The sequence below is a fragment of the Hippocampus zosterae genome, chromosome 9 (assembly GCF_025434085.1).
Source record: "Hippocampus zosterae strain Florida chromosome 9, ASM2543408v3, whole genome shotgun sequence".
NCBI lineage: Eukaryota > Metazoa > Chordata > Actinopteri > Syngnathiformes > Syngnathidae > Hippocampus > Hippocampus zosterae.
The window spans coordinates 24870033-24895592 of NC_067459.1; the positions used below are offsets into that span (position 1 = coordinate 24870033).

At 52.8% G+C, this 25560-nt stretch overlaps 3 protein-coding genes and 1 non-coding gene across 5 annotated transcripts in view; 3 read left to right on the forward strand and 1 right to left on the reverse strand.

The window, feature by feature from the left end:
* Nucleotides 1-65: 65 nt before the first annotated feature.
* Nucleotides 66-138, reverse strand: trnaf-gaa (transfer RNA phenylalanine (anticodon GAA)). Its single transcript has one exon. It is a non-coding gene; the product is annotated as a tRNA-Phe (tRNA).
* Nucleotides 139-330: 192 nt separating this feature from the next.
* Nucleotides 331-6787, forward strand: LOC127607509 (dolichyl-diphosphooligosaccharide--protein glycosyltransferase subunit 1-like). The gene is made up of 10 exons (XM_052075890.1): nt 331-694; nt 1895-1959; nt 2040-2346; nt 2420-2629; nt 2765-2957; nt 3374-3473; nt 3579-3717; nt 3898-4017; nt 5777-6022; nt 6099-6787. The coding sequence occupies exons 1-10, from the start codon at nt 467-469 to the stop codon at nt 6279-6281; spliced, it is 1791 nt and encodes a 596-aa protein (XP_051931850.1). The 5' UTR covers nt 331-466; the 3' UTR covers nt 6282-6787.
* A 7839-nt stretch (nt 6788-14626) lies between these two features.
* Nucleotides 14627-25465, forward strand: LOC127607516 (GATA-binding factor 2-like). Its single transcript, XM_052075904.1, has 6 exons — nt 14627-14775; nt 18045-18456; nt 18986-19621; nt 21281-21426; nt 23727-23852; nt 24322-25465. The coding sequence occupies exons 2-6, from the start codon at nt 18225-18227 to the stop codon at nt 24619-24621; spliced, it is 1440 nt and encodes a 479-aa protein (XP_051931864.1). The 5' UTR covers nt 14627-14775; nt 18045-18224; the 3' UTR covers nt 24622-25465.
* LOC127607513 (GATA-binding factor 2-like) overlaps nt 14627-25560 on the forward strand; it is a 142216-nt gene continuing 131282 nt past the window's right edge. The window contains exon 1 of one of the 2 annotated variants that reach the window (XM_052075900.1): nt 14627-14775. The gene's annotated coding sequence lies outside the window, so the exon portion shown is untranslated. Of the gene's footprint in view, nt 14776-17684; nt 17904-25560 lie in introns of those variants that run through there. The other variant, XM_052075899.1, reaches the window with a different exon arrangement.

A 25560-nucleotide genomic window follows, 5' to 3' on the forward strand; every position in this document is an offset into this window, starting at 1 on the left:
GCCACCTCATATTAGTCTGGATTGCGTTTTGGTCGTATTTGCTTTGTGCAAAAAGAACCATCCACTGCCGAAACCCGGGATCGAACCAGGGACCTTTAGATCTTCAGTCTAACGCTCTCCCAACTGAGCTATTTCGGCCTGAGGGTAGACTGTCAATGTCAACGACAAACTAATAACGACAATGCGAGGAACGCCAACGTTGCACAATTCCCCCAAGCATGACTGCTGGTTCGGACGGGCCGAACATCCCGTCAGTGTGTACATTGTAATAAAAGCGTAAAAAAGACATGAAGTCGACGAGCATTCATAGAGACTCAGTCGCTTCCGGCGCATGCCTTCGACGTCATCGCTTCGTTTGAAAGAAGCGTCATCTCTTCTCAAGTCGAGTGGCGAGGTGTGACGGCCTTTTGTTCCCCTCGAGCCGAACATTCTTCCCCCGCTATTCGTCCTCTGAACCTCCGCAGACATGACGAGAAGGCCCCCACTAAGCGCTTTCCTGCTGCTCTTGGCCGCCGCGCAGAGCTCGGCCACTTTGGTGAACGACGAAGTCAGGAGGACGGTGGACCTGAGCACTCACTTGGCGAAGATCACGGCGGACATAACGCTGTCTAACTATGCACGCTACGACGTCCAAAGCTTCATCTTAACCGTGGATCCCGAGCTTTTCCCACACCTGGCATACGTCGGAGCCTCGGTGAGTTCAAATGGGCCAAAATCGCACATGAACGCGCAGTCGCGGACTCCTGCGTGCTGCCTGTTTCATGCGGGAGACACGCGACTGTTGCTGGCCTCTCTCGTCTCAGCCAAAGCTTTCTTATGCAAACGTGTGTGCGTTCAATTGATGATTCGGCATTGTCATTTTGTCTATTCGTCATGCGTCGAACTGCAGCTTGAGCTAAAGTATGCTAATATGAGTGGCCCGCCATGTTTAACAGGCAAGAAGTCGTTTATGGCTAACCTCGGTGTATCGTTAACGTGGTTGGTCTGTTTTGAAACAAAGCTTTGTTCGGAGTAGCTTCTGTTTTTAATCGCCGAATGTTAATTTGGCAAGCGTTTAACTTCCTTCGCGGTACTCGTTAGCTCAAGTGACTGAATGACACGTATGCGCTGGGCAATGCACTTCCGGCCTCGACAACCAGAGGACCCGCCCACTTCCGTTGGCAGCAAAGGCATTCCCTGATGCGGGGATCACCTACGTCATCAGCCAAAGTTGGAATCGTGTCATTTCGTTGACATTTCACAAATGTCCAAATGGTGTCGTAAAACTTTATGCGAGGTTTTGTGGCCTTTTCAGAACGATGTGGTGTCGGTCTGAGGCGGAAGGTAGATGGCCTCAAGGTAAAATCTTTTTTTAAGAAGGAACAAAATATAGGAGCTGCTGGAAAGGCAGCCACTCTCGCGGCGCCATCTTGAAGTCAAAATAATAACATGACACCACACAACACAGAAGACACAGACAGTTTGCAATCTTAATCACTTTTCAGAAATGCATTATGGACATTTTTCATGTGGTTTAAATGATCATTTGCTTTAAAAAGCCGGGGAGGGGGGGGGGGGCATTTCTTAATGACAAGCAAACATTTTACAGATGGCTTGTTTGTAAAACTGTTTTCTCATAGAAAACATGAAAAAAGTCGAGTTGACCCCAAGGATTTTTTTTTTAATGAGGTGTATCAACAATAAGTTGGCTGTAAATGTTACACAATGGATTTATTAGCACAGTAGCAACGAGCTATAATCAAAGGAGATGGCTTGGCTGCTTCTTTGATTTTCTCATACGATATGAGTTAGACGGATGGCAAAATAATCCCGACCTCTGGTCAAAAATTTCCAGCGCGTTGATCGGCAGTTGAAGTGGCGAGGCAAGTGATGACTGTGCGGTGTGCGTTTGCAGGTGCAAGGCGATGAAGAGGATGATGGCCAGCTTAAGGTCCAGGAAACCAAAATTAACGGCTTAACGTAAAGCGCCGCCCTCGTCCTTTTGTCGCAGAATCGCGTGTCCGTCTCCCGTCAGTCATCCGTCTGTCCGTCTTTGACAGCGGGGACTTTTTCAAGGTCTCTCTTCCGTCCAAGTTGGTGGTGGGAGGTAAGGTCAAAGTCAAGGTGGAAATGACCTTCAGCCACGTCCTGCGGCCCTTCCCCTCGGACATCACGCAGGCTGAGCGCCAGCTGGTAGTTTTTCAAGGCAACCACTACTTCTACTCGCCGTACCCCACTCGAAGTCAGACCACCCGCGTCCGGCTGGCGTCCAAAACGGTGGAGAGCTACACCAAACTGGGCAATCCCAGCAAGACGGACGAGATCATCGAGTACGGCCCGTACGCCGACGTTCCCCAGTTCACCCAGGTGCGCGAGCGAAAGACCGGCCGCCAGCCAAAGCCTCGCGGCGTTCTCACCGCACGTGCCCTCTCGCGTCTAGGACCCGATGAGGATCCACTTTGAGAACAACGCACCCTTCCTCACCATCAGTAGCATTACCCGCACCATCGAGGTGTCTCACTGGGGCAACATTGCCGTGGAGGAGACCATCGACGTGAGGCACACCGGAGCCGTCCTGAAGGGCCCCTTTTCCCGCTACGATTACCAGCGGCAGGCGGACAGCGGCATCTCCTCCGTCAAGTCCTTCAAGGTACGCGCGCCTGCGCCGCGCCTTACGCGCGCCTGCGCCGCGCCTTACGCGCGCCTGCGCCGCGCCTTACGCGCGCCTGCGCCGCGCCTTACGCTCTTGGCTTTATGACGTGACGGCGAGCTCCCCCTTCTCCAGACCATCCTGCCGGCCTCGGCGCAAGACGTCTACTACAGGGACGAGATTGGGAACATCTCCACCTCCCACCTGCAGATTCTGGATGACTCCGTGGAGGTGGAGATCAGGCCCCGCTTCCCTTTGTTTGGGGGCTGGAAGACCCACTACATTATTGGCTATAACCTGCCCAGCTACGAGTATCTCTACACTTTGGGTGAGTGGATCGCAAGTGCGTCCAGCGGGGGTTTTTGTTTTTCTGTTAAGGCCAAAGAACTGTCCGATGAAACTGTCCAAGAATTCATTTGGCCACATCTTGGCGGTACCCAACAATGTTGAAGGCAGTCTGGGGGCATTTCAATGAGACAAATGTTGCTTTGCTTCCCTCTTGTGGCACCAATAAGTGGTGCACTCATCTTTTCTGGAGGGTGGGCGGGGCATCAATTGCATGGTGTTTTTTTTGGGGGGTGGGGCTTAATTTTATGACGTTCGGGTCTGCTTTGTGCTCACTTCAATGCAACTAAATTACACTTGAAGAAGCCCTCGCTTCTCCAGTGCTGTACAAACAGAAGCCTTGCTCATTTCTGCATGTGTGTGTGTGTGTGTGTGTGTGTGTGTGTGTTCGTGTTCCAGGGGACCAGTATGCACTGAAGATGAGACTGGTTGACCACATCTATGACGACCAGGTCATTGACTCTATGACTGTGAAAATCATCCTGCCAGAGGGAGCCAAGTGAGTGTCAGCAAACAACATGAGCATTCATAACCCCCCCCCCCCCCGTAATGTTTGTGTATATTTTTGGAAAATGCTCATTCTCGTTGGTCTTATTTCCTTTAGGAACATCCAGATGGATACACCGTATCAAATTAATCGCATGCCGGACGAACTGCACTACACGTACCTGGATACCTTCGGGCGGCCTGTGCTGGTCGCCACCAAGAACAACTTGGTGGAGCAGCACATTCAAGATGTCGTGGTAAGGCTCCTGCCCTGTAAGGCTGCTGTCGGGTCACGGGGTCTCCACAAAATTCTTTTGGGAATGTGTTTTTTTTTTTGGGGGGTGGGGTTACATTTTTTTTTTTCAATCAGATCTGGAAAACCACTCCTGGCAAAGCACCTCACTGTATCGCGGCGTTGCATGCTTTGTCCTCCGCAGGTTCACTACAACTTCAATAAGATCCTGATGCTGCAGGAACCTCTCTTGGTGGTCGCAGCCTTCTACATCCTCTTCTTCACCGTCATCATCTACGTTCGGATGGACTTTGCCATAACAAAGGTTTGTTTTGCACCCACGACGATTGGGATCTTTTTTTCCCGTCGTCTCGCAGTTCAGCTCCTTCCAGTTTGACCGAAGCAGCGCACGAGTGCAGTATCCCAAGAGGGGCAGGGTGGCGATACCTTTAGCTGTTTGCTTGGTTTTATAACTAGCCTGGACGTGTTTTTTTTCCTTCCTCTCCATATACTTTCTGTAAATGCAAATTGAGCACTGCCAGGTTACTATTCCGACTTGTTTACAAATAAGGATGCTGCCTCTCTCGGAACCGAACGCTGGTGGAGCACTTGTAATACCTTTTGACTCCTCCAGGTGGCACTCGGGGTTTAAAGATACACTGCACAGTTCTGCAATAGGGAGTGGGAGAGTGGCGAGTGTCAGTTATCCATCGGCAAAATTAGGGAATGCCTGCTCGCTGGACTTTGAGAAGCAGAGTCATTCAGAGTGAGAAACTCTTGCGTCGTTATATGCAGCAGTACTTGGAGTGTACTGTTATCGCTGCGTGTTAGATACTATAGGTATGTTAACGCAGGTCAACAGCAAGCCAAACTCATTTATTCATGAGCCAGGAAACTGAGCGTCTTGCTCCTTGATTACGGTCTTCTTGACGGCGTACAGTGAACAACTGTGACATCGACTCGATGAATTGCAGAGTGAAACTGAAATGAACAGATTTAAAACGTGCATTAATATTGTGTACACAAATGCAACACAAATCGTCAGGTGTTTAACAAGGACATAAATACAGCTCAAAATGTGACAAACAACGATAAACAATGCATTTTCGCAGCACCGTCGCATTCTAATTAGCTTGTTGGCACCGATTTAGCATTGTCGCTACGTCGTTAGCAACACTCTAAACTAGCGAATTTCCCATAACAATCTGAAACATTTCTAAATAATGATAAACACGAGCAGACTTGCAGCCATTGCTTTCGAAGGTGAAACGAAAGGAATATAAATTTTTGTTATTGTAAAGTGTCCTTGGGTTTCTTGAAAGGCGCTTCTAAATAAGATAAGAAAAACCTTTATTAGTCTCACAATGGAGAAATTCCCAATTCACAGCAGCAAAGTTATGAAAGTAAGAAGTAGAACAACAAAATATAGGAGCTGCTGGAAAGGCAGCCACTCTCGCGGCGCCATTTTGAAGTCAAAATAACAAAAATAACACAAGACAACACATAGGACACAGACAGTCGTTCAATCTTCACCAATTTTCTGCATACACTTTGTTGTCTGAAGCGGTTCTAGATGAAAGAGGAGAGGATCAAAGTGTCCTTTCTCCAGTGGATCAGAGACGTCATGCTGAAAATGTGCACACGTCTGCTACAAGCTAAGTTCTGAAAGCAAACACAAAGCTGTAGCGTCCATTGACGAAAAGAGATTAGTTCACTTCTCCTGTCCCACGTAATCCGCTTCAAACTCCAAGCCGCGACTCCCAGCTCCAAATCCGCATCGGCACTCCGTGCCAACGCAAATAAAATTTATTATTATTATTATTATTATTATAACTCAGGAGGACCAGTTGCAACGATCACGGTCACGCTTTCTGTAATGAGTCGTCTGTTGAAACATGACGTCCGCTACCCACAATGCACCGCGATAACTAAATGAATATTCTAAACGGAATTACTATTAATGAAATGACCCAAAACTTTTACTGTGGGCAGAACATGGGAGTATTCCCTTGTTTTATATTGGACAGTGTGTGTCTCACAGGATGTTACTATCAATAGTCGTTTGGCATCTTGATATCCCTCAGGACCCGGCGGCCGAGGTGCGCATGAAGGTTGCTTCCATCACCGAGCAGGTGCTGACCCTGGTCAACAAGCGTCTGGGCCTGTACCGCCACATGGACGAGGTGGTCAACCGCTACAAGCAATCTCGCGATACGGGCGCGCTCAACGGGGGCCGCAAGACCCTGGAGGCGGACCACCGCGCGCTCACCAACGAGATCAGCTCGCTGCAGGCTCGCCTCAAGGCCGAAGGCTCCGATTTGGGCGACAAGGTGCGTGCCGCCGCGCCGCTCGACCTTTGCCGTCGCGCGGGCCTCGGGTGACGGCCGCCGTGGTCTTCCTCGGCAGGTCGGCGAGCTGCAGAAGCTGGACGGCCAGCTGAAGGAGCTGGTGTGCCGGGCCAGCCAGGAGGCGGAGCGATTGGTCGCCGGCAAGGTGAAGAAGGAGGCCTACGTGGAGAACGACAGGGCCGTGTCCAGCAAGAGACAAGAGCTCGTCGGCCGCATCGACAGTCTGCTGGATGCTTTGTAGAGGCGAGGCCGCCGCCGCCCGTGCGCGCCGACCCCCGACCTGCTTTTCGCAACCAGTGAGTGACGTGTCGTCATGCGGGTTGCGATTGAGTTGGCTCTCGGGTTGGTGAGAGCTCCCTTTGGTGCTCAGACTTTCCATGTCCTCCGTGTTTGATTCTCAACTTTTCATGTTTTGCAAAATGAAGTCACAAGTGCGCAAGTCTCGTTCCTCACTCGGACCAGCTCCACATTGACATTTGCTCAAGTGGTTAGGCGAGTAGCTTAGCCAATTTCACCCCCCCCCACACTTTACGTTTGATCATGTTAAAGCTCAGATTTTTTATTTTTTTTTGTGCTATGTGACTTACTTTTTTTTGTGTTGTGTAATTTTTTTTTTACATGTCGTGGTTTTGTAAGAGGTGTCGTTTTCACTGAGATTGGGGATGACGGGAGAGGTTGTGTGAGAAAAGACACGGGGGGGTGGAAAATGATGTCAAGCTGTTGGAAATAAAAAAATTGGAGTGACAACCTCTTTTTTGATTGTTTTATTTGGATGCGCTTCTCCTCCGCCATCTTTGGACCAGAGGCTGGGTCCACCCTGGATCAGGACTGGTCGATAGACGGCCATTTACACTTGATGCTCGTCTTCAATTCATGCAACATGCGTTTTTTTTTGGGAATGAGGCCACAGTACCCCGGAGGAAAACCTTCCGAGCATGAGGAGAATTCAAGTGTCGAACGTCCCAAGCGGGAGGCAGATGTGCTCAAGGCCTGCAGGGGTCCAGCTGGCCTCCACTGCCAACATTTGCATCTGCCGAGTACTCATCAAGGCATTGATTGGATGAAAATAACCTTTAGAAACAAAACAAAACTCAATAAATGAGTACAAGCACCGAGAGGGGGTTTCTGCAGCATTGTTGTCGTCATGTAGCTGAGTGCGGCGCCAACCGAGGCCGCGGGGGTCAGTCTGAGGTCACGGCTTTCCCTCCGAGGTGGTCCCGGGTCCCGGCGGCAGGTCATTTCCTGCTCCATAGTAACAGGCCCCCCTTTCCCCTCACAGTGCTCATGTTAACATTGTATGCACATACAATAATCATTCTGAAAGTACACGGCAGGGGAAAGCAAAGACAATGTCCATTCGCGCCGATGCTCGGCGTCGCCGAAAGGCCACACAATGGCAGTTGCGTCTGCGCTCCCGTGGACTTTTGCAGTACTGGGACCTCTTGGCAGCCTCCCGGAGCACCGCCGCATTTCCGCTCGTCTTTTGGTCAATTTTGGAGCGACATCCAGGCGATTTGCTTTCTGTCAACTCACAAACTCAATTTTCTCAATTTTGGCCGACATCATAAAATGTGTCCGTTTATTTATACGTGAATTCTACTCTCCGTTCCTTTTCAAGAAAATGATCTGTGACCCTGTCATACCAACCAGGCGTCTCTTCCAGGGACTTAGTGTCCTACAACTACAGGAACTACAATAAAACCCACCAGAAATAAAATATTAATTTTTCGCTAGTTGTTCACAACAAAGACTGTCGCTAAGACGATTCGGAGAAGTCTCCAGCTCAACTCAGAACAGAATGCGAATTGAAAAATTCCTCACACGGATGCCTACACTAAAAGGTCGGTGATTGGCTTATTTCGATGTCAATCAAACTGGCACACAGGCTCAGACAGATCATCCAATCCGATGCTGAAAAACTTGACATCCGGTACCCTCCCACTGCTATCCAATCCCAGAGACGCCGAGCGCCCGTGGGCGGGACAAAAACCAGCTTGGATCCAATGACTCGTCTCCGTTCAAAGCATTGGGACAACCTACACAGAACTCTCGAGAAGGTCGGCGTTCGGCCACTTAGACGCTATGCGGAAGCTCAGCGTCCACCATTCGAAGCACAGCGAAGGAGTCGCGTCGTAACCAGTAAGAAGAAACTGATTCGGAACAAAAGTTGAGCACATTGTATCGCATATTTAGTCAATGACATGTACACGCAATTTGAATGTAATTTCAAATTCATATATTTGATCAGCCGAAGCCGAGCTTCCCTTGCCGTCCGAGCAATCGCCACTGCTGCCACGCATTCCACTGGCTAGCAAGTCATCGAGCTTTTACTCGGTGCGGGGCCGACATTTCTGGTTGTCCTTCTCAGTTTTTCGCTCAAGCTCGGCACAGACGCCGAGTGAGAAGCGGAGACTTTGATATGTCCTCCACTTGAATGTCACAGCGACGACGCTCGCAGCACGACCGTTGCCTTGACAGACAGTATTGACTGAGAGGCCCTGGCTTCTTGGCTGAGCCTGGTCTTGACGTTTCGAGGCCTTTCAGTCCTTCTTTTGTTGTTGCTGTTCTTCTTCTTCTTCACTTGCAGCCATGTCCTCCGGTCCAGGATGTGAGTACCGGTCCCAGAAGAAGTGCGGTTGATCAGTTGGCGTCAGTGGTGCAAAATACCGTTTCAACCGGAATTGCTGTATCCTGATGTGGCGGCCGAGGCGCCGAGCGCAAGGTGTGGGACCGCTTGGCCCATGCGGTTGAGCTGTAAGGTACCCGCACGCGACAACCTGATTATGATCTCGCTTTCCTGAAGAGGAGTCAGGATGCAGAGTGTGCTTGCTCTTTCTTTATCTGCCAGAAAATAATGAATATGTGCAAAAGTACGGAGTCCAACTAGGTTGCAGCTTTTCTAAAAAGGTTCCGGCCACGGTGACGTGGCGGTGATTGATGACACGGGTTCCTCACCTGCAGCTTAATCTTTCTCGCTCGGAGAAAAAATGCCCGCGTACGCCGCCAGATGCAGAAAGAAAGCGAGCGGCAGAAGTCACCGGTCGGGGAACAATATCCTGCTCGGAAGACCCTCGGCGCCGCACTCTCATAAATCACCGAGACAGAGCCGGCACCCCTCACTGTCACCGCCTTATTATGTGGCGCGCACGCTCGCCGTGACACGCTCTCGTTCAATCCTTCTCGCCCCCGCATGGAGGGGATGTCAACGAAAGGGGGAAATGTGAACGTGAACCCAAAAGTCCGCCACCTTAAAACGAAGCCCCTCTGTGAGCCGCCATTCCTCGGCGACAGGGCGAGGCGGGCCGAGCGTTTCGCAATGGATGACGAACGAAAAGCCCCGCCCCTCAGGTGCAGGTGTCAGGTGTGTTCCGCCCGCGTGCGGACACGTGGCGGCGAGCGCGGGGGTCGCGGGGGAGGACTGAGGACAATGAGAGCGTCTGTGGCCCCGGTCGCAGCTGCCGGGAGCCGGGCTGACAGATGCCGGGAAGCGGCGCCGACATGGAGATGCCACTTGCGAGCCGAGGAGTGAGCCGAGCCTTCGGGCGCGCATTCTTGGGGGGCGGGGAGTGGAGGCCAGCGAGTCAAAAGCCCGCCGCCATCTCGCTTCCCCAAATGCGCCCGTAGACGCACTGATGTGCTTCCAACCTCCCGCTCGTATAGCGACGAGACGGTAATCCTCTTGCGTTCTCTCGCCCTTGTTTGTAAGTGTCCACGACTCCCACGAAGATCCGCTGATCGGCGCCGCGTGGCGGACCGTCAGAAGCGGCGACAGTCATGCCTCTCGGGGGCAATGTTTGGCCCCAAAAAAATGTTTTTAAAAAAATGAGGCTACGCGGCTGGCGGGGTGCATAGCGGTGGATGGGACTGTCGCCCCTGCCAACATGGCCGCCACACGGGCCTGATCTCCTGCTCCCGCCTGTAAAGTAGCCCTACTTTACAGGCGGGAGGCCGTCAGGCTGCTCCCGAGCACGCACGCCTGCGCGTGCAAAGAGGACACATTTCCTCCTTTCTCTATGGGACCCGAGTGGAGTGACAGGGGCACTTCCCATTAGCTGTGAGAGTGGCCCTCTCCTTCCCAGGGCAGACAATTTCCCCCTACTCCACAGCTGATCGGAAACTTGGATTGTCCACCAAGCTCACCCGAGACAAAGAGATTTTTTCCTCCCCCCAATCCAGCCATCTCCTCTTCAGAGCTCGCCTTCTCCCATGAATCCCTTCCGGCATTCCAGTCGATGCTGTTTCATGCGAGACGGGTCGGGAGCCCATCGCAGGGACACCGAGCGCTTTCACGGGTCCAGAATTTCATTTCACGCCGCCACTTCCGCATGCTCCGAAGGCCTCGGACACTGCGCAAAAAAGCCAAGTGGTCGAGGCGTGATATGACGCAGCACGTCGGCGCTATGGGCGACGCCCCCTCCCTTTCGCCCGTAGCCCCATTTTTATTTTTTAGCTCAGGCCAAAGCCATAAATTGGAATCAGGCCCGTGTGGCGGCCATGTTGGCAGGGGCGACAGTCCCACAAATGAGTAGAGATATGCGGTACATATGCACAGTGTGTGTGTATGTGTAGAAGGTAAAAGTCCAGTTTTCTCTTCATCTCTCCATTTTGTTAGTCCCGTACGTTGATTTAGCATCGTTTCCTGTGTGTTCAATGATACACAGTATATTCTCTTTCAAATGTCCTTCCGTTCGTATCCTTGGATACCTGGAACGGATCGCTTGTATTTGCCTTATATTCGACGGGACGTATTGCTTCAATTTTCGGACAATCTGGTTTTCAGACTTCTTGAAGAGGATTAGGGTTTCGGTCTGAGCGCCGCAGCGAGCAGGTGAGTTCTTCAGTCCACCGTGGAGGAGCAGAAGTTCCCCAAAACGTTGGCATGCAGGTGAATTCTCGAGTAGCAAGTCGGATATATGTGGGGGAACACAAAAGAAAATGGTGGCTTGATGATCATGAAGAATGTTGACCCGGACTCGGAACAATGACCCCCCCCCCCCCAGCTACTCAACGTTTGTTTGTTTTGGGTTCATCAATTGACCCTGGAGCAGATTCTCGCATTGAGCACCTTCTTTGACCATCATTTCTCTTTTCCAACAGCGTGCTGACTCCCCGCATGCACAAAGTTGGCAGGTCGAGCTCCGGAGTGAGCTGAAAAAGCAAAACATCCATCGGCCGGCAAGCGAACAGGAAACATCTCTGGCCCTCTCTCGCCGGCTAAAGGCTGAGAGCACACTTCCCGTCAGAGCTCCTTTAACTTCCTGTGCGGCCACCGGGAATCCCAGCTGGGGCCTTCCAGCTGGGTCACGGTCTCGCTCCGTCTTTGTTGCTCAGGCCTTGACTGACATCTACGCAGCAAGTGCACCCGGCATCCTTCTCCCACGTGTTTGCCGCTGCCTCCCTTCGGCACCAGGGGTCGCCACATCACAGGCCATCGACACGAGCAAGGTGGGTCGCGCGGGGTATTGAGCTGGGGATTTCAGAGCCCGGCTCCTCTTTCGGCTCCGTCGACGCAAACGCCAAGCCCTTCTCGTCTAATTTCATCCAATGAAACGGCACACGCGATGCGGATGGATGCAGGTTCGCGCTGGGGCGTCGCAGCGAGGAGGGGGGTGGGGGGGGGGGGGGGGAGAAAAAGGGAAAAAAAAGCAGCTTTGGTGACTTTGCGTCTGACCTTTTTGGAAAAGCTAATCCCGCGCTATAATAGACTCCGGGGCCGATATGGAAAACTGCTGCACCGTTATCTCGGTTGTCTAGGAGACCATCAGAGCACCACCGGGCCTGCCGGAGATGCCGCGGTATTAAAAAGGGTTGCGCGTGCGTGTGTGTGTGCGCGCGCGCGCGTGTTATGTTGAAACGGGGGAGGAAAAAAACAACTCGTAGCGATTTAATGCATGACTTCGCGACTGTTATATTCTAAACGCAAAGCGTCGGGCTGGCGGCTCGCATTTGTTTGCAAGCCGGCGTGGAGGGGAAAAGGCCACGTTGGACAAAGTGTCGAACGCCCGACATCAAGTCGACCATTTGGTAGCGCTCCGCATTCAAGCAGACGCCTCGTGCGTATTGACACGCGCGAGAGAAAATTGATCCGGCGATCCAAGTCAACGGGGCCATTAATAGTCAGGCGATCCTCACTATTTACAGCAAAATCATCCAAACGCGGGCGGCTCCTTTTCAAAGGGCGCTCGTGCCTCGGAACTCCGACGCACAAATGAAAAGGTGAGCCAGCCAAGGTGCGACTAATCAGAGAGATAGGCATCAAATCGCCGCCCGATGTATATTTAATATAGCCGCTATTGATATGTTAAGTGGGATGCGCGGATGACCCGGGCCAATAAACGGCCCAACGCCAACGCTCGGATTGGCTGCGCTGCTCGCATCCGTGTAAATAGTTCTCATTCCGAGCGCCTATCTGTCTCTCCATCGACCTACACGACCCCCCCGCGCTCACAAATGATGCATTAGATGCATTCAATGTATTTGTTGTGCAAGTTTGAAAAGGCGGCGATAATCTGGGAGCGAGAGATAAGGAGCGGCAATTTATTCAGCGGCACTTTGGAGCCCCGCTTCCAGCCTCGGTCGCTGCTGACACCCCCCCCCCCCCCAGCGGTTTGCTGATAACGATTAGGCCATTTATTATCTTCACAGGGAACAAAGATTGCGTGGTGCCCGTGAAATATTACCCGTGGTAATAATCAGGAGGAGGAGAAGAAGCAAGAAGCAGATGAAGGACCCTGGCATCTGAGCAGAGCTCCTGTAGAGGAGCAAGGAGCGCGTACACACACACACACACACGAAATTAGTATTATTATTATTCCTATTATTATTATTATTGTTACTGTTGTTGTCGGTGGTGGCAGTGGGACTAACCTAGCCTATGTCAAAATGTCGTCCACTGTCGGTCGTGCGTTTTTCTAGTCGCTTGTCATGCAAAGTGCACATGGTCAAATAATTGGAATAATTAATAATTGGAAGTCATTTTTTAAAAATCCTCCATGGCAATATTGCTCCACATATGCAATGCCACTCCAAATGGCATTTCCCCGTTTTTTTTGTTCACGCGCTTCAATCGCCAAATTTGTAACTTGATTTTTTTTTAACAAATGCTGAGAGGTTCTGGTTGGGCTCAGGCCACACTTCACCCCGTGAACGATCGGATCGTTGCCGCCGAAAGAAAGCAAAGCGTTTCAAAATTCAATCGAAAGTCTCCTTGCTTTTTTTCTGGCTGGGGCCGCCGGGCCCGCCCGCCGTTTTTTGAGCCCGTGCACCGAGGGGGGAGCACAAGGCCGCGGGTGGAAGGGCTCCCGAGGCTTGCGGGGTTCTTTTTGCAGCTGCTTTGGGATTTTGGAGCGTTTGCGTGTTTTTTTTTTATCAAAGTTGCAATATAAAGCCCACATGCGGGCATAAGGGGGGGGGGGCGCAACCGTCCCTCTTCTTCAAAACGGCGGGCGGATCTTGGGGGCAAAAATGTTCAGAACTGGCTTGTATTTGCACCGAAATCAAATGAAATTAAATTGACAGGATAAAAAAGTGATTTTGTGTCGTTATCAATTCAGATTTAATCGTTTGTAAAGTCTTAGCTCGGGATTTTGTTCTGGGGGGGGGAAAAAAAGAAAAGAAAGTTGGACATGCCATTTCTTACTGTTTATTGCGACGCCGATTTTGTGCCGTGCGCGGGTTCAGAAATACACCGCATGGTCCGGTATTTCGCAACCTTTTCGCAAAGTGCAGAGGTACGTTGTACTTCGTCGCATCGTCAAACTAAATATCCCAAAAAATCGGATGAAGGCTCCCGGCCAATCACTTGGAAGACAGAGCGAAGGAGCGCTTCATTCGTTGTTCTGCCCGTCACTATCCGCGTCGCTGGCAGAGAGGGAATTTGTGGAGCCCAAACAACTTTGACCCATGTTTGGTTCCCGAAGCGTCAGCGAAAAGCATTAAAAAATAACAAAAATACAGCCCAAAATTAAAACGGAGAACAAAACAGACTCATTCGTTTGAAATCAAACGAAATAAAAAGCAAAGCAGACCCCCTGCCAAAAGGAAGATAAGGGAACGTACCGTCTTGTCACTCCAGAGGCCGGCGGGCGCAAGACGACTCCTCGCGCAATCTCGCGAGATCCCACATAAAAGGCGGTCACGGTCACACCGGAGACCTCGCAGCTCTTCCAGAAGCAATTGAAGCTCGGTCGTGCCGCGGAGGCTCTCCCTCGCGGCGCTGTTATCGGATTTGATTGGATTGGAATTATTATTATTATTTTTTTTATTTTTTTTTTGTTGCGGAAAATCTTAAAACAAACACCATCGGCGCGTCTCTCTTTGAAAGACTCTCGATCAGCTGTTGTGCCTTCGGGAAAGATGCAAAGCTGTCCGGGGGAGGACGCGTGAACGTTACCTGAAGTTTTGGCCGGCGCGTCCTTTGCGGGCTTTTGTCGTTGTTGTTTTTGATTTGGCTGAATTCCGCCGCCTCGCACGCGTGCCCGCGAGACCCCGGCTGCGGTCGAGCAAGTTTCGGCGGGTCTCCTCCTCACCGACGCCCGCGCGTCGGGCTCTCACAATCCAGCTCGTCGCGTGCATCGGCGCGGAAACGCCACGGAAAGTCCTTCCAATCCAAAAGCTGCAATGAGACGATTTCTTTCAGCGCGTCTTTTGGAAGGACAAGCCCGACGTCTGTCGGCGGATGGAGAGCTGCCTTCTTCTGGGTGCCATTTCACCGAGAGAGGAGCCTCGAGCAGCGGGTGAGTGAGAGCGTCTTTCGGTCTGTCCCCGAAAGTCTCGACGACGAAAAACGTTTGTCGCGATTGTTTAGAATTTGGAGGAGCGTCTGGGTTCGATGTGGAGGCAGGGCTGCTCTTTTGTTTTTTTTTTTTTTAGCATTTCCACAAATTCCCTTAAACTTTTTGCGGATTTGTTAGTTGTTGTTTTTCACTGGCTTCGCGATCTGCACTTTTTGTTCTGAAAATGCCCTTGAATTTATGATCAAATGCAAAACCGGAAGACAACAAACGCATTCAATCTATTATCCGTGGAGCATCCGTTATTATTATTATTATTATTATTTGGGTAGGAACAGTTCGTCTGAATTTGCTCTTTAAATTGGCAACCTACAGTATATACAAACACTATTGTACCAGTACGACAATAAAGTCCTTTGTGCTTATTTTGTCATAAAGTAGACCTCATATTTGCCATAAAAAAGAACACCGCTATTTTCATTATTTGTAGTGTCTCGGACTTCGCTTGAACCCAAATTGAAAGGGATGACAGCATGATCACCATCCAGGTATGATGACGACCAGACGCCCAATTATCACGCTGCATATAACAAGGCTTGTGAAGGTGGTGGCCGTCTTTTCATGAGCAGAACATGCCTTGCTGCGTGGAGAATGTCCACGAAAAGATGGGAAACGCTGAAAAAAAAATTGCAGAGATTTGCGTGCACCCCAAAAGGAGCCTCGTTGCCTTCACAAATGTTGCCCCTAAAACACGAGGCATGCAGCGCAACTCAACTTTTCATTTTCGTCTGTGACCAGTAAAAGCGCTTTAAAAAAAGGTGTGTGTGTACACTGTGTATATATACAGTATATGTATACTGTGTGTATATATACAGTATATAATATATGTGTGTGTGTGTATAGATAGATAGATCGATTTTTTTTTTTTGTTGCTGACAAACTTGTGCAGCACACTTCGGCCTATATATCCGAAAGGAAAAACTTCATGTATCGTGAAGATCAATTTGTGATGTATGCGCAGCCCAAAAATTGCAGGTTGGGCCCCCCCCCCAAAAAAAATTTTTTTAAAAAAAGTCAGTCCTGTTGCGATCCTACCCAGGCTTCCTCCAAGCGGCGCAGATTTGCTCGGGTGACTGCTGCAGGCCGCCGCCGCCGCTGTTGCAGGTGGCTCCTAAGCCCCCCCCCCCCGGCTCCATCTAATTAGGCGTACGGAGCAAAGGGGACAATAATGCTTCAGCTGCTCTGTGTCATTCTCCCCTCTCGCCGCCTCTGCTTATCTTCACCAGCCTCCCCCCCACCCCTTGCCCCCAGCTAAACGCACACGCATACACACAAAGAGCGCAGACTTTTGAACAGTCACACACACACACGGCTCCACTCTGGATAATGATGGATGAGCGTGCCCGGTGGGAGCGGACAGGTAGATAGCGCCAAGGCCATTTCATCGTCGGCCAATGAGAACGTGCTCGCTCATTAGCGGCACACCGATACACTTGTAGCGCGCGCCTTCAAACCGGCGCATCGAAAAGGGAGAGCGCTCGTCCAAAGCAAAGCCCTCTTCTCCCATTTCCAACATGGGCAACAATGCTGCTGTGTGTGACAAAGCCCCCCCTCCCCACCCCCGCCCCCAACAATCGCTTCACCCTCACTCGTTTTTTTTTTTTTTTGTTCGAGCGCAGATACAAATGGGATTAATGAAGGCAAAAAAAATGACAGAGGGCTAAATCCCTGCTGAGTAATCCATTTGGCAAACACGCCAACGACAATGGCGATTGGCGATGCGGCGGCATGTCTGACGCCGCCCGCCTGCCTCGAAGGCCTCACGCATCAGCAGTCGCCCCCTTTTTGGGAGCCGCGCGCGGGCTTGCCGGCATGCGCTCCACCTGGCAGTGCGGGCGCGGTTCGCTGGAATGCGAATTATTCGGCTGGTCACTGCACTGCACTAATTGCTTTGCTTTTAGGACTTGACAAGCTCTTCGGGCTGAGCTCCTCTGGCAACATGCCGTCGATTGTCGGTGGTGAGGGACACAAGGGGGTCTTTTACCTGCATGAAGAATTTGTCAAGGTATCACCAGAGCCCCCCCCCCCCCACCTCCCCTCCTCCGATCACGTGTCGTCAAACCCCGGCGTCAGCGTGGCGGCGAGCCTTTCTCCCCCCCCCCACCCCACCCTTGCCCCCTCCAAATTATTCCCCGTCAGTCACATGCACGCGCCGGTCTTCAGCGACAAATGGGAAGTCGCCGATATGATGGCCCAGTATTTGATTTCAGTTTGAAATGTGCAATCGATTTTTTTTTTAATCGTGAGTGGCCCTCCCAGCAACGCTGCCGACACGAGTTGCCGAAAGCAAAAGCGCTGGGGACGTTTCATTTGGAGCGTTGCCCCCTTTCTCGAGACACTCGGACGATCAGCGTGTAGGCATGAGCGCGCCATTCGTATGCAAACTGGGAAACGCAAACACTCCGCAATGCTCCGCTACTAATTCCGGACAATTAGAGGCTGCCGACAATGGGCCGTCAGTCGACTCCTCCTCCGCGTGTTGGTTTTTGGAGCCGCTAAAAAGGCGGCGCATTTGCATCTCGGCGGGCGAGCAAAACGACACGCGCAATTATCGCCCGCTTTGTGCGGCTCATTCAGCAATTGACGCGATTAGATTTCGGCGAGTGGCTGTGAAATCACTCAAGAGGCCTTTTTACGAGAGAGCTGCTGTCAGAGAGGAAGAGAGAGCGTCGAATCCGCGCGCAATTTAATTTTCTAAATCGGCTCATTAGCCGGATGTGCTCGGCGGCGGCAGCGAGAAACGCTTCTCGGCGGCCCGTCGCCTCCTCGGAGTTAAGCTTGCCGAGAGATATTGCGCCGGTGGTGGTGAGTTCGGGGAGGGGGGGGGGGGGACCAAAGGCACAGAAAGCCAGGCAGAAAGCGAGGCGGAGAGGAGCCCGCAGCCTGCGAGCCAATTGCTGCGTCGAGGCCGGCTATTGGGCCGCCGCACCAAGCCCCGCCCCCGCGCGCCTTGATATGCGATTTTACTGGCGCCGGCCGCGGCACATCTCGCTCACGAACGACCCCGAGCGGTGCGCGTATCGGGAGGCCGGCGCGTCCGAGCTGCAGTCAGCTGATCGAAACCGCAACAGGTGAGACATTTGCCGTGCCCTTTTCCAAGCCGGCAGGAACGCGCCACTCCGCTCCTCCTTTTCTTTTCCCCCCATCTTGCGCTCGCGTCCTCGCTTTATTATCCGAATGTGCTTCTCAATAACAGGACTTGTCTTTTGTAGGTAAACAAACAGCAAGGACAACGACTACGAGCGAAAAGGAGAACCCGCGTCGTTCGAGGATTCTTCTTCTTTTTTTTTTCCCCTGAATGAAGTCAACACGGCTAAGACTCTGAAAGCGGACGGGGGACGCCATTTACCAGGAGGAAAAGTTCCACCGGACGGCCATCCAGCGTCTCAGCCATGGAGGTGGCAACGGCGGCCGATCAGTCCCGATGGATGGCGCACCACCACGCCGTGCTCAACGGCCAGCACCCGGACTCGCACCATCACGGCTTGAGCCACAACTACATGGAGCCCATGGCGCCGCTGCTGCCCCAAGACGAAGTGGACATGTTTCTGAACCACTTGGACTCTCAGGGGAGCCCCTACTACAGCAACTCTCGGGCCAGGGTCACCTACGGCCAAGCGCACGGTAAGACGCGCATGCAGCTTTGGAGCAAAAAAAAAAAAAAAAAAAAAAAAAAAGAATAAATAATTTTGAGAACATGTATTTCCGGAACGTGCTCAGAAGGCTTAGATTTTTTTGGGAGGGGGGGTTGTGGTGCGTGTATATTCAGCGACATAAAAAGGAATTTTTATGACAGCAGGAGGGAAAGGGAAGTGTGTCGTTTAACCCCTCAGTGCGAGGCCAAGAGTTTGCGAGGGGAGAGAGAGAGACGGGGGAGGGGGGGGGGCACTTCCCGGATATAAAATAAAAACCGCAAAATCACCAATAACAATCGTTACTCCGAGAGCCGCAGGCGACGTCCAGATACTGTCCCGAAAGGCGTAACGGGCCGTCATTTCTTGTTTTCGGGCGTCTTCGCGGATAATTAAGTTGCGCCAGAAAGGCTGGCTTTTGGCGGACGAGGGGAAAAGTTCAGGGTTTCCCCTCGGTCGAGAGGGGATTTGGAATGACTTCGAAGAGCAAATGTGAGTAAAGAGCCTGTGTGCGATTTCAGCTCGGCTCGGCGGGAATCAGGTCTGCCGACCGCACCTGATCCACAGCCCCGGCCTGCCGTGGCTGGACCCGGGCAAGGCCGCCCTGTCCGCCGCCGCGGCCGCCGCCGCGCACCACCACCACCACCACCATAACGCGTGGGCGGTGGGCCACTTCAGCAAAGCCGGCCTGCACGCCACCAGCTCGGGCTACTCCTGCGGCGGCGGGGGCGGCGGCGGCGGCGGCCCCGGCGCCGGCGCGGCTCCGGTGTCTACTCTCGCCCCGGCGACCCACTCCAGCCCGCACCTCTACAGTTTCCCCCCGACGCCGCCCAAAGACGTGTCGCCGGACCCCGGGCCCACCTCGCCCACCTCCGCGTCGATCCGCATGGACGAGAAGGAGCCCCCCCTCAAGTACCCGCCGTCGCTGGCGGACGGCATGAAGATGGAGAGCTGCAGCCCGCTGCGCGGCGGCCTGGGATCGGTCAACGGCGGCCCGGGCCCGGCCACGCACCATCCCATCCCCACGTACCCGGCCTACCCGGCTCTGCACGCGGCGGCCCACGACTACGGCGGCGGCCTCTTCCACGCCGGCAGCCTGCTGGGCTCGTCGGCCGGCTTCGCTCCCAAATGCAAAAGCAAAGCCCGCTCGAGCTCAGGTGAGTCTCTTGGCGACGCGCAGCTCCTTTTTCGCGCACACACACACACACACACACACGAGGAAAAATACCCTCGCGTCGCTTACAATTGTACGAATCGGTCCTTCCAAACACACATTTTTTCAAGGGAACGTTGTCGAAATATCGAGAATTTTCCTTCCTTGGGAAAATAATATTTCAAGCCCAGAACAACCTCGTTCAGTTGATCTTTTTTTCAGTGTGTGCGTGAAACTGGCACACACACACACACACACACACACACACACACACATACAAGCGAATATCCTTTTTAAAGTCTGACATCAAGCAGCAGAAATAATCCGACCCGTGCCGTTACGTTGCTTCGAATTCAAGAAGCACATAATTTTCAAGAAATTCAATTTTTATTCCACTGGAACATTCAAGCAAAGAATGTTTTTGAAAATGATTTTACAGCACTCCCGATGCAAAGGCTGCTGCGTTTTTTTTCCTTACGCGAACGAGTAGGAAGAGCGTGCGTCCCATGGATTTTTTCGTGCCCCTGATTAGACGTGGGGAGTGGAGGGGGGGCGGGAGGGGTGCGCGAGGCGTCACGACGCGCTGGCTCCCGCCGCATCCCGCGTCGCTGCGAGTGAACAAATCCCGACCTTCACCCCTCCCCGCGCTCACGAAGAGCAGGCAGGCAGGCAGGCAGGCGGCGACAGAGCCCCCGCTGCTTGCGCTTTTAAGTCGGGCCTCGGCGGACGAAACGCGCAGGCGGGCGAGACCGCTGCATGCAGCCCGGCGGCCTGGTTTCCTTTTTCGGGATCACACAGTCACGACGTTCTTGCATTTTTTCCGGGGGGGGGGGGGGGGGGGCTGTGTGTGTGTGTGTGTGTGTGTGTTTCTACCTTAGAAACCGCCACTCAGATCATTTGACTGATGTGAGCTTTTGGAGATGAAAATTGTTGTTTTGTGACATTTTAATAGAAGCTGGCCCATAATCAGGACATATCGGCGGTGGCTTTCTTGGGCGCTTCTCTGTCCAAGTGGATGTCCCACGCTCGGACGAGAGAGCTCCCACCCCCCCTGCCCCCCCAAAGCACCGAGATGCATTTCAAAAGGGAACGAGGCTTTTGGCTCCGGTGGGGTTCCGCAGCCGCAGGGCGGGCTCTTGGGTGTCGCGTCAGCAATCGCCAGGCGATACCCGAGGGAGAGGGGGGGGGGGGGTAGAGCCTTGAATTCCAAGAGCAGTTGAGCAACAGGTCGCATTGAAAGAGCCCACATGAGAGAGCGAAGGGGAAAAGCGGGTTTGGCATCAGCTTGAAGGCAAAGACCCCCCCCCACCTTGGCCTGCTTTGATTTGTCAGCACGCGGGCGTCGGTCTTTGGCAGAGCAGGTCCCCATTTGGTGCCGCGCCACACCCGTTTTGCTCTCGACACGTTTCGACTGACCTCACTTCTCTGGTTGGGTTTACACGACTGTCCGCGACCTAGTTAGCGACGCACGCACACGAGCGCCGTAACGCACGACCACGTCAGGAGAGCCAGTCGGAAGCGGCCGCCGTTGCGCCGCTGAGCGACTCCTTAACTCATTCCCTCCCAAAGACGTTTCTAAACGTCTTTTCAGACTGGTTCCAGAACCTGAGCGACTGCTTAATTATATAAAATTTCTTCTTGTCCCCTCTTGACTTATATGCAGAGGGCCGCGAATGCGTCAACTGCGGCGCCACCTCCACCCCTCTGTGGCGGCGGGACGGCACCGGCCACTACCTGTGCAACGCCTGCGGACTGTACCACAAGATGAACGGCCAGAACCGACCGCTCATCAAGCCCAAACGCAGACTGGTGAGGACCTCCAATATGAGCAAAGAGCAGATGCCGTCAACACAATTGCAGGAACGCCATCGTCTTCCTGGAATTGTGCGTGACCCCCCCTCCCTCCTCCACCCCCCCTCGTGATCCAGCGCTACGCGGCCCGCTCCAATACTGCTTCTCTTGCCATTGTTCCCGCCGCCCCCGATTGCCGCTACCTCCGATACTGTTAGCGATAGCGGTTGCCCACCTTGCTTTGGTTGGTGCGGTAAATGGCAACAATGAATTCGAAATTGCCACGCGGGTCCCCAAAATTTAATTCCTGGGCTTTCAAAGGGTCGCTTGAACAATCGGAAACAAGGATATTCGTGGTCATTCGAGGCAAAGGCTTCCAGATAATATAATAATAATAATAATAATAATACATTTTATTTATAAGCGCCTTTCAAGACACCCAAGGACACTTGAATTGCTCATGAAACATCAAGAAAAAGTCTGTGTGACTTTTTTATTTTTATTCATCCAGCCATCCGTCATCCCGGCGGCTTTTCCTCACGAGGTCGTGGGGTGGGGGGTGGGGAGTGGGGGGAGGGGGGGTGCCGGAGCCTATCCCGGCTGTCTTCGGGGCAGTAGGCGGGCCCTCGTCTGAACTGGTTGGCAGTACAGTATTCATCCAGGCCAGTCGTGATGCGCAAAAAAAAAAAAAAGACGAAACTAAACTAAAACACACAAATTGAAGTTGATCATAAAAAAAATGTCCTTTTCTGGCAAGAATGTCAGTTTGCACAACAAAGCGAGCAAGCATTTAATAAAGGATAAATAAAGGATATCTTATCTTATCTTATTTACTCCAAAACTATTTTTGGAGTTCCTTTTCTTTCGATCTTTTAGCCCGGGGGGCACAATATTTTTTTCAATCCATTTCTCACTCACGTCTTTGTTGTGAACTGCGCGAAAGCCAATTTTCACGACAGAGATGCCGAAAATGCCCGCCGTCAAATTGGATTGAAGTTTCTTGCCTTGAAATTTGGAGTTTACCCGACTTTTTTTTGTTGGCTTGTTTGTTTTTTTTGGGGTGACGTGGCCAACTCAATGCATTTAGCGACGCCCCCCCCCCCCCGCCCCCTGCCGCGCACATGCACACAGTGGCGTTTGTGAGGAAAAAAAAATTCCTTGAGTTCCCCCCCGCATAAAAGTCCATTGCGGGCGGCCCTCTTTTGGCGCTGCAGTTTTTTGCGTTTCCAAGCCAAGTGTTTGTCGGCGCCGCGTCGAGAGGAGGCGTCCAGTTGCTTCCTATCCGGATATCTGCCCGGCCCAGATAAGGAAGTCGGGCTCCCGGCTGTTTCCGCCCTTCGGCCGGCGCGCCGCATTCTCTCCGGCCGCACTGACACGCACTGCAAAGAGATGATGACAACACGAGAGGAGCCGCCGAGGCGCTCGCTCCCGAGAGATGGACGGCGAGGGGCGGGGATTGGAAAATACGCCGCTTTCTGTTCCACTCGACTGCCGTGAGGGCGCTTTCTTCAAACGGTCACTCCGTTTGTGTGACGTCACCGAAAAACCAAGAGTCACTTGGTTATAGAAAGGCAACATTAGCACCCGAATGAATGGGTTTGATTTAAGCAGGGAAGGGGGGGGGGGGGTGGCGCTCACACAGCGCCCCCGAGGCTTCTTGCATGTCAAGTGAATGGTAGAAAGTGACGGATGCAGCCGGCCTTTATCTGGTTATGCGCGCCGCTTTCGAAAGATGCTAACGCTAATGCTAACGCTAATGCTAAGATTCTTGTCGGGCTCCTTTACTTGTCAAGGTTGATGCATAAACCGCCGCGCTCGCATATTGTTTCAATTTTACGAGAATGTTTTTGGGGCTTTCAATTGGTGATTAGCCAATTTTTGCTCGCTGTCCACAAAGCAGTCAATCACATTCATTCATTCATCTTCCGTACAGCTTGATCCTCACTAGGGTCGCGGGGGGTGCTGGAGCCTATCCCAGCTGTCTCCGGGCAGTAGGCGGGGGACACCCTGAATCGGTTGTCAGCCAATCGTAGGGCACACAGAAACGAACAACCATCCGCGCTCACACTCACACCTAGGGACAATTTAGAGCGTCCAATCAGCCTGCCACGCACGTTTTTTTGGAATGTGGGAGGAAACCGGAGCACCCGGAGAAAACCCACGCAGGCCCGGGGGAGAACATGCAAACTCCACACAGGGAGGCCGGAGCTGGAATCGAACCCGGTACCTCTGCACTGTGAAGCCCACGTGCTAACCACTGGACTTACCGGGCCGCCCCCAGTCAATCGCAATGAAGGCATTTTGTGTGCTCTCCGCAGTCGGCCGCTCGGCGCGCGGGCACCTGCTGCGCAAACTGCCAGACCACCACCACCACCCTGTGGAGGCGCAACGGGAACGGAGACCCCGTGTGCAACGCCTGCGGCCTGTACTTCAAACTGCACAACGTAAGTAGCCATCCAAACACCGCACCGGAGGGCGGGGGTGGTGGCGAGGGGTGGGGGGGGGTCCGCCGGCCGGTCGTTAACCGTCAGGGTGGGCGGACAGCTTGTATCGATTTAGGGGCGGAGAAAGGAGTTACGCCTGTCGAGCGTAACCCAGCGGCCGTCCTCCCTTTTTTTTTTTTTTTTTTTTGTTGTTGTCTTTTTGATGAATCCATCGTTGTTTCAATGGGGGGCGGTCCTCCCCTGAGAGGCGGCGGGGCGGGACCGCCATTCAGTGGAACGGCGTCGGTTACACTGATGAGGATTTGTCTCAGGCGGCTCCTTTCACATCCATTCAGGCGCTCGGCCTCATGTATTCAAATCGACCGCCGCCGCCGTCGCGAGCGGAAGAAGAAAAAAAACGGGCGTGGGGGGGGGCGGATGGCGAACCTCGTATTCATGATGCGTGTGTGTGTGTGTGCTGCGATCGCAGGTCAACAGACCGCTGACGATGAAGAAAGAAGGCATCCAGACGCGCAACCGCAAGATGTCCAGCAAGTCCAAGCGGAACAAGCGAGCGGGCGACGGCTTCGAGGAGCTGACCAAGTGCATGCAGGACAAGGCCTCCCCCTTCGGCCCCGCCCCCGGCCTCGGCGGCCACATGACCCACATGGGTCACTTACCCCCCTTCGGCCACTCGGGACACATGCTGCCCACTCCCACGCCCATTCACCCTTCCTTCGGCCCCCCCCACCACAGCAACCGCTCGCCGGTTTGGGGGGAGCCGCATTGAGCCCCTCTCCCCCCCTGTCGGAGCCGCCGCCTCGCCGACAACTCTCAAGGCCCGCCCCCTTCCGGAGTCTCGCCTCGCAGTGGATGGAAAGCCAAGCAGGGGGGAGCAAAAGCAGGATCGCGGGAACCGAGGTGCCCGCCTCTCCTCGGCCCTCAGCGGAGGTCTTCAAAAGTTGCCGCTTGGCCACGCCGCCCCCCCCCCCCCTTCGACTCGGACCCGGGCTGAAAAACGCCTCGCTTTTTGTCAAGCGGTTGCATGACCTCCACTTGAAAACCGGACCTGGATGCAGAGGATTTGTTTTTCGTGCAAGCACTTGACAAATCACACGGCAATTCACCCCCCCCCCCCCCCCCCCCGGGCATGTGCACCCTCTCCAAACGAAAACCCGCAAGGACACGTGGAATGACAGAGCCTCTGCTTCAAAGCAGCGGGGCCAGACTGCAGTCAGTGCGCGCACACACACACGCGCACACGCATCGCGCGCCACGGCGCTCCTTTTTAAGGACTCCTTTTTAAGGACTCCTTTTTAAGGACTCAACAATGGCCTTTTATTGGGGGGATGGGGAGAAAGACAGCGCAAAGAGAGTGTTTATTAAATGCCTGATTGCTATTACGGTTATCTTTGATGTTATAATTATTGCTGCGATAATTTATTTTCACGCTTTTGTCAAAGACATACGGAAAATGTTTGGACGTGGATTTCACGGCGATGACGCAAAGGAAGACCACCGGCTCAGAGATAAAAAAAATTCCCAGAGCTGTGCGTTTTGATCATTATTTCCATCACGCAAAAAGTGAAGAAAATAAAGTTTAATACTTCAACGGTATGTCGTTGCTTCTTAAATTGGGTCTGGCTCTCTTTTTCAATCTTTATTTCTTTTTTCCTCCCCATTAGAGCAAAAGGTGTCATCGCACATCCCCTTCAGTAGGTGGCGGTGG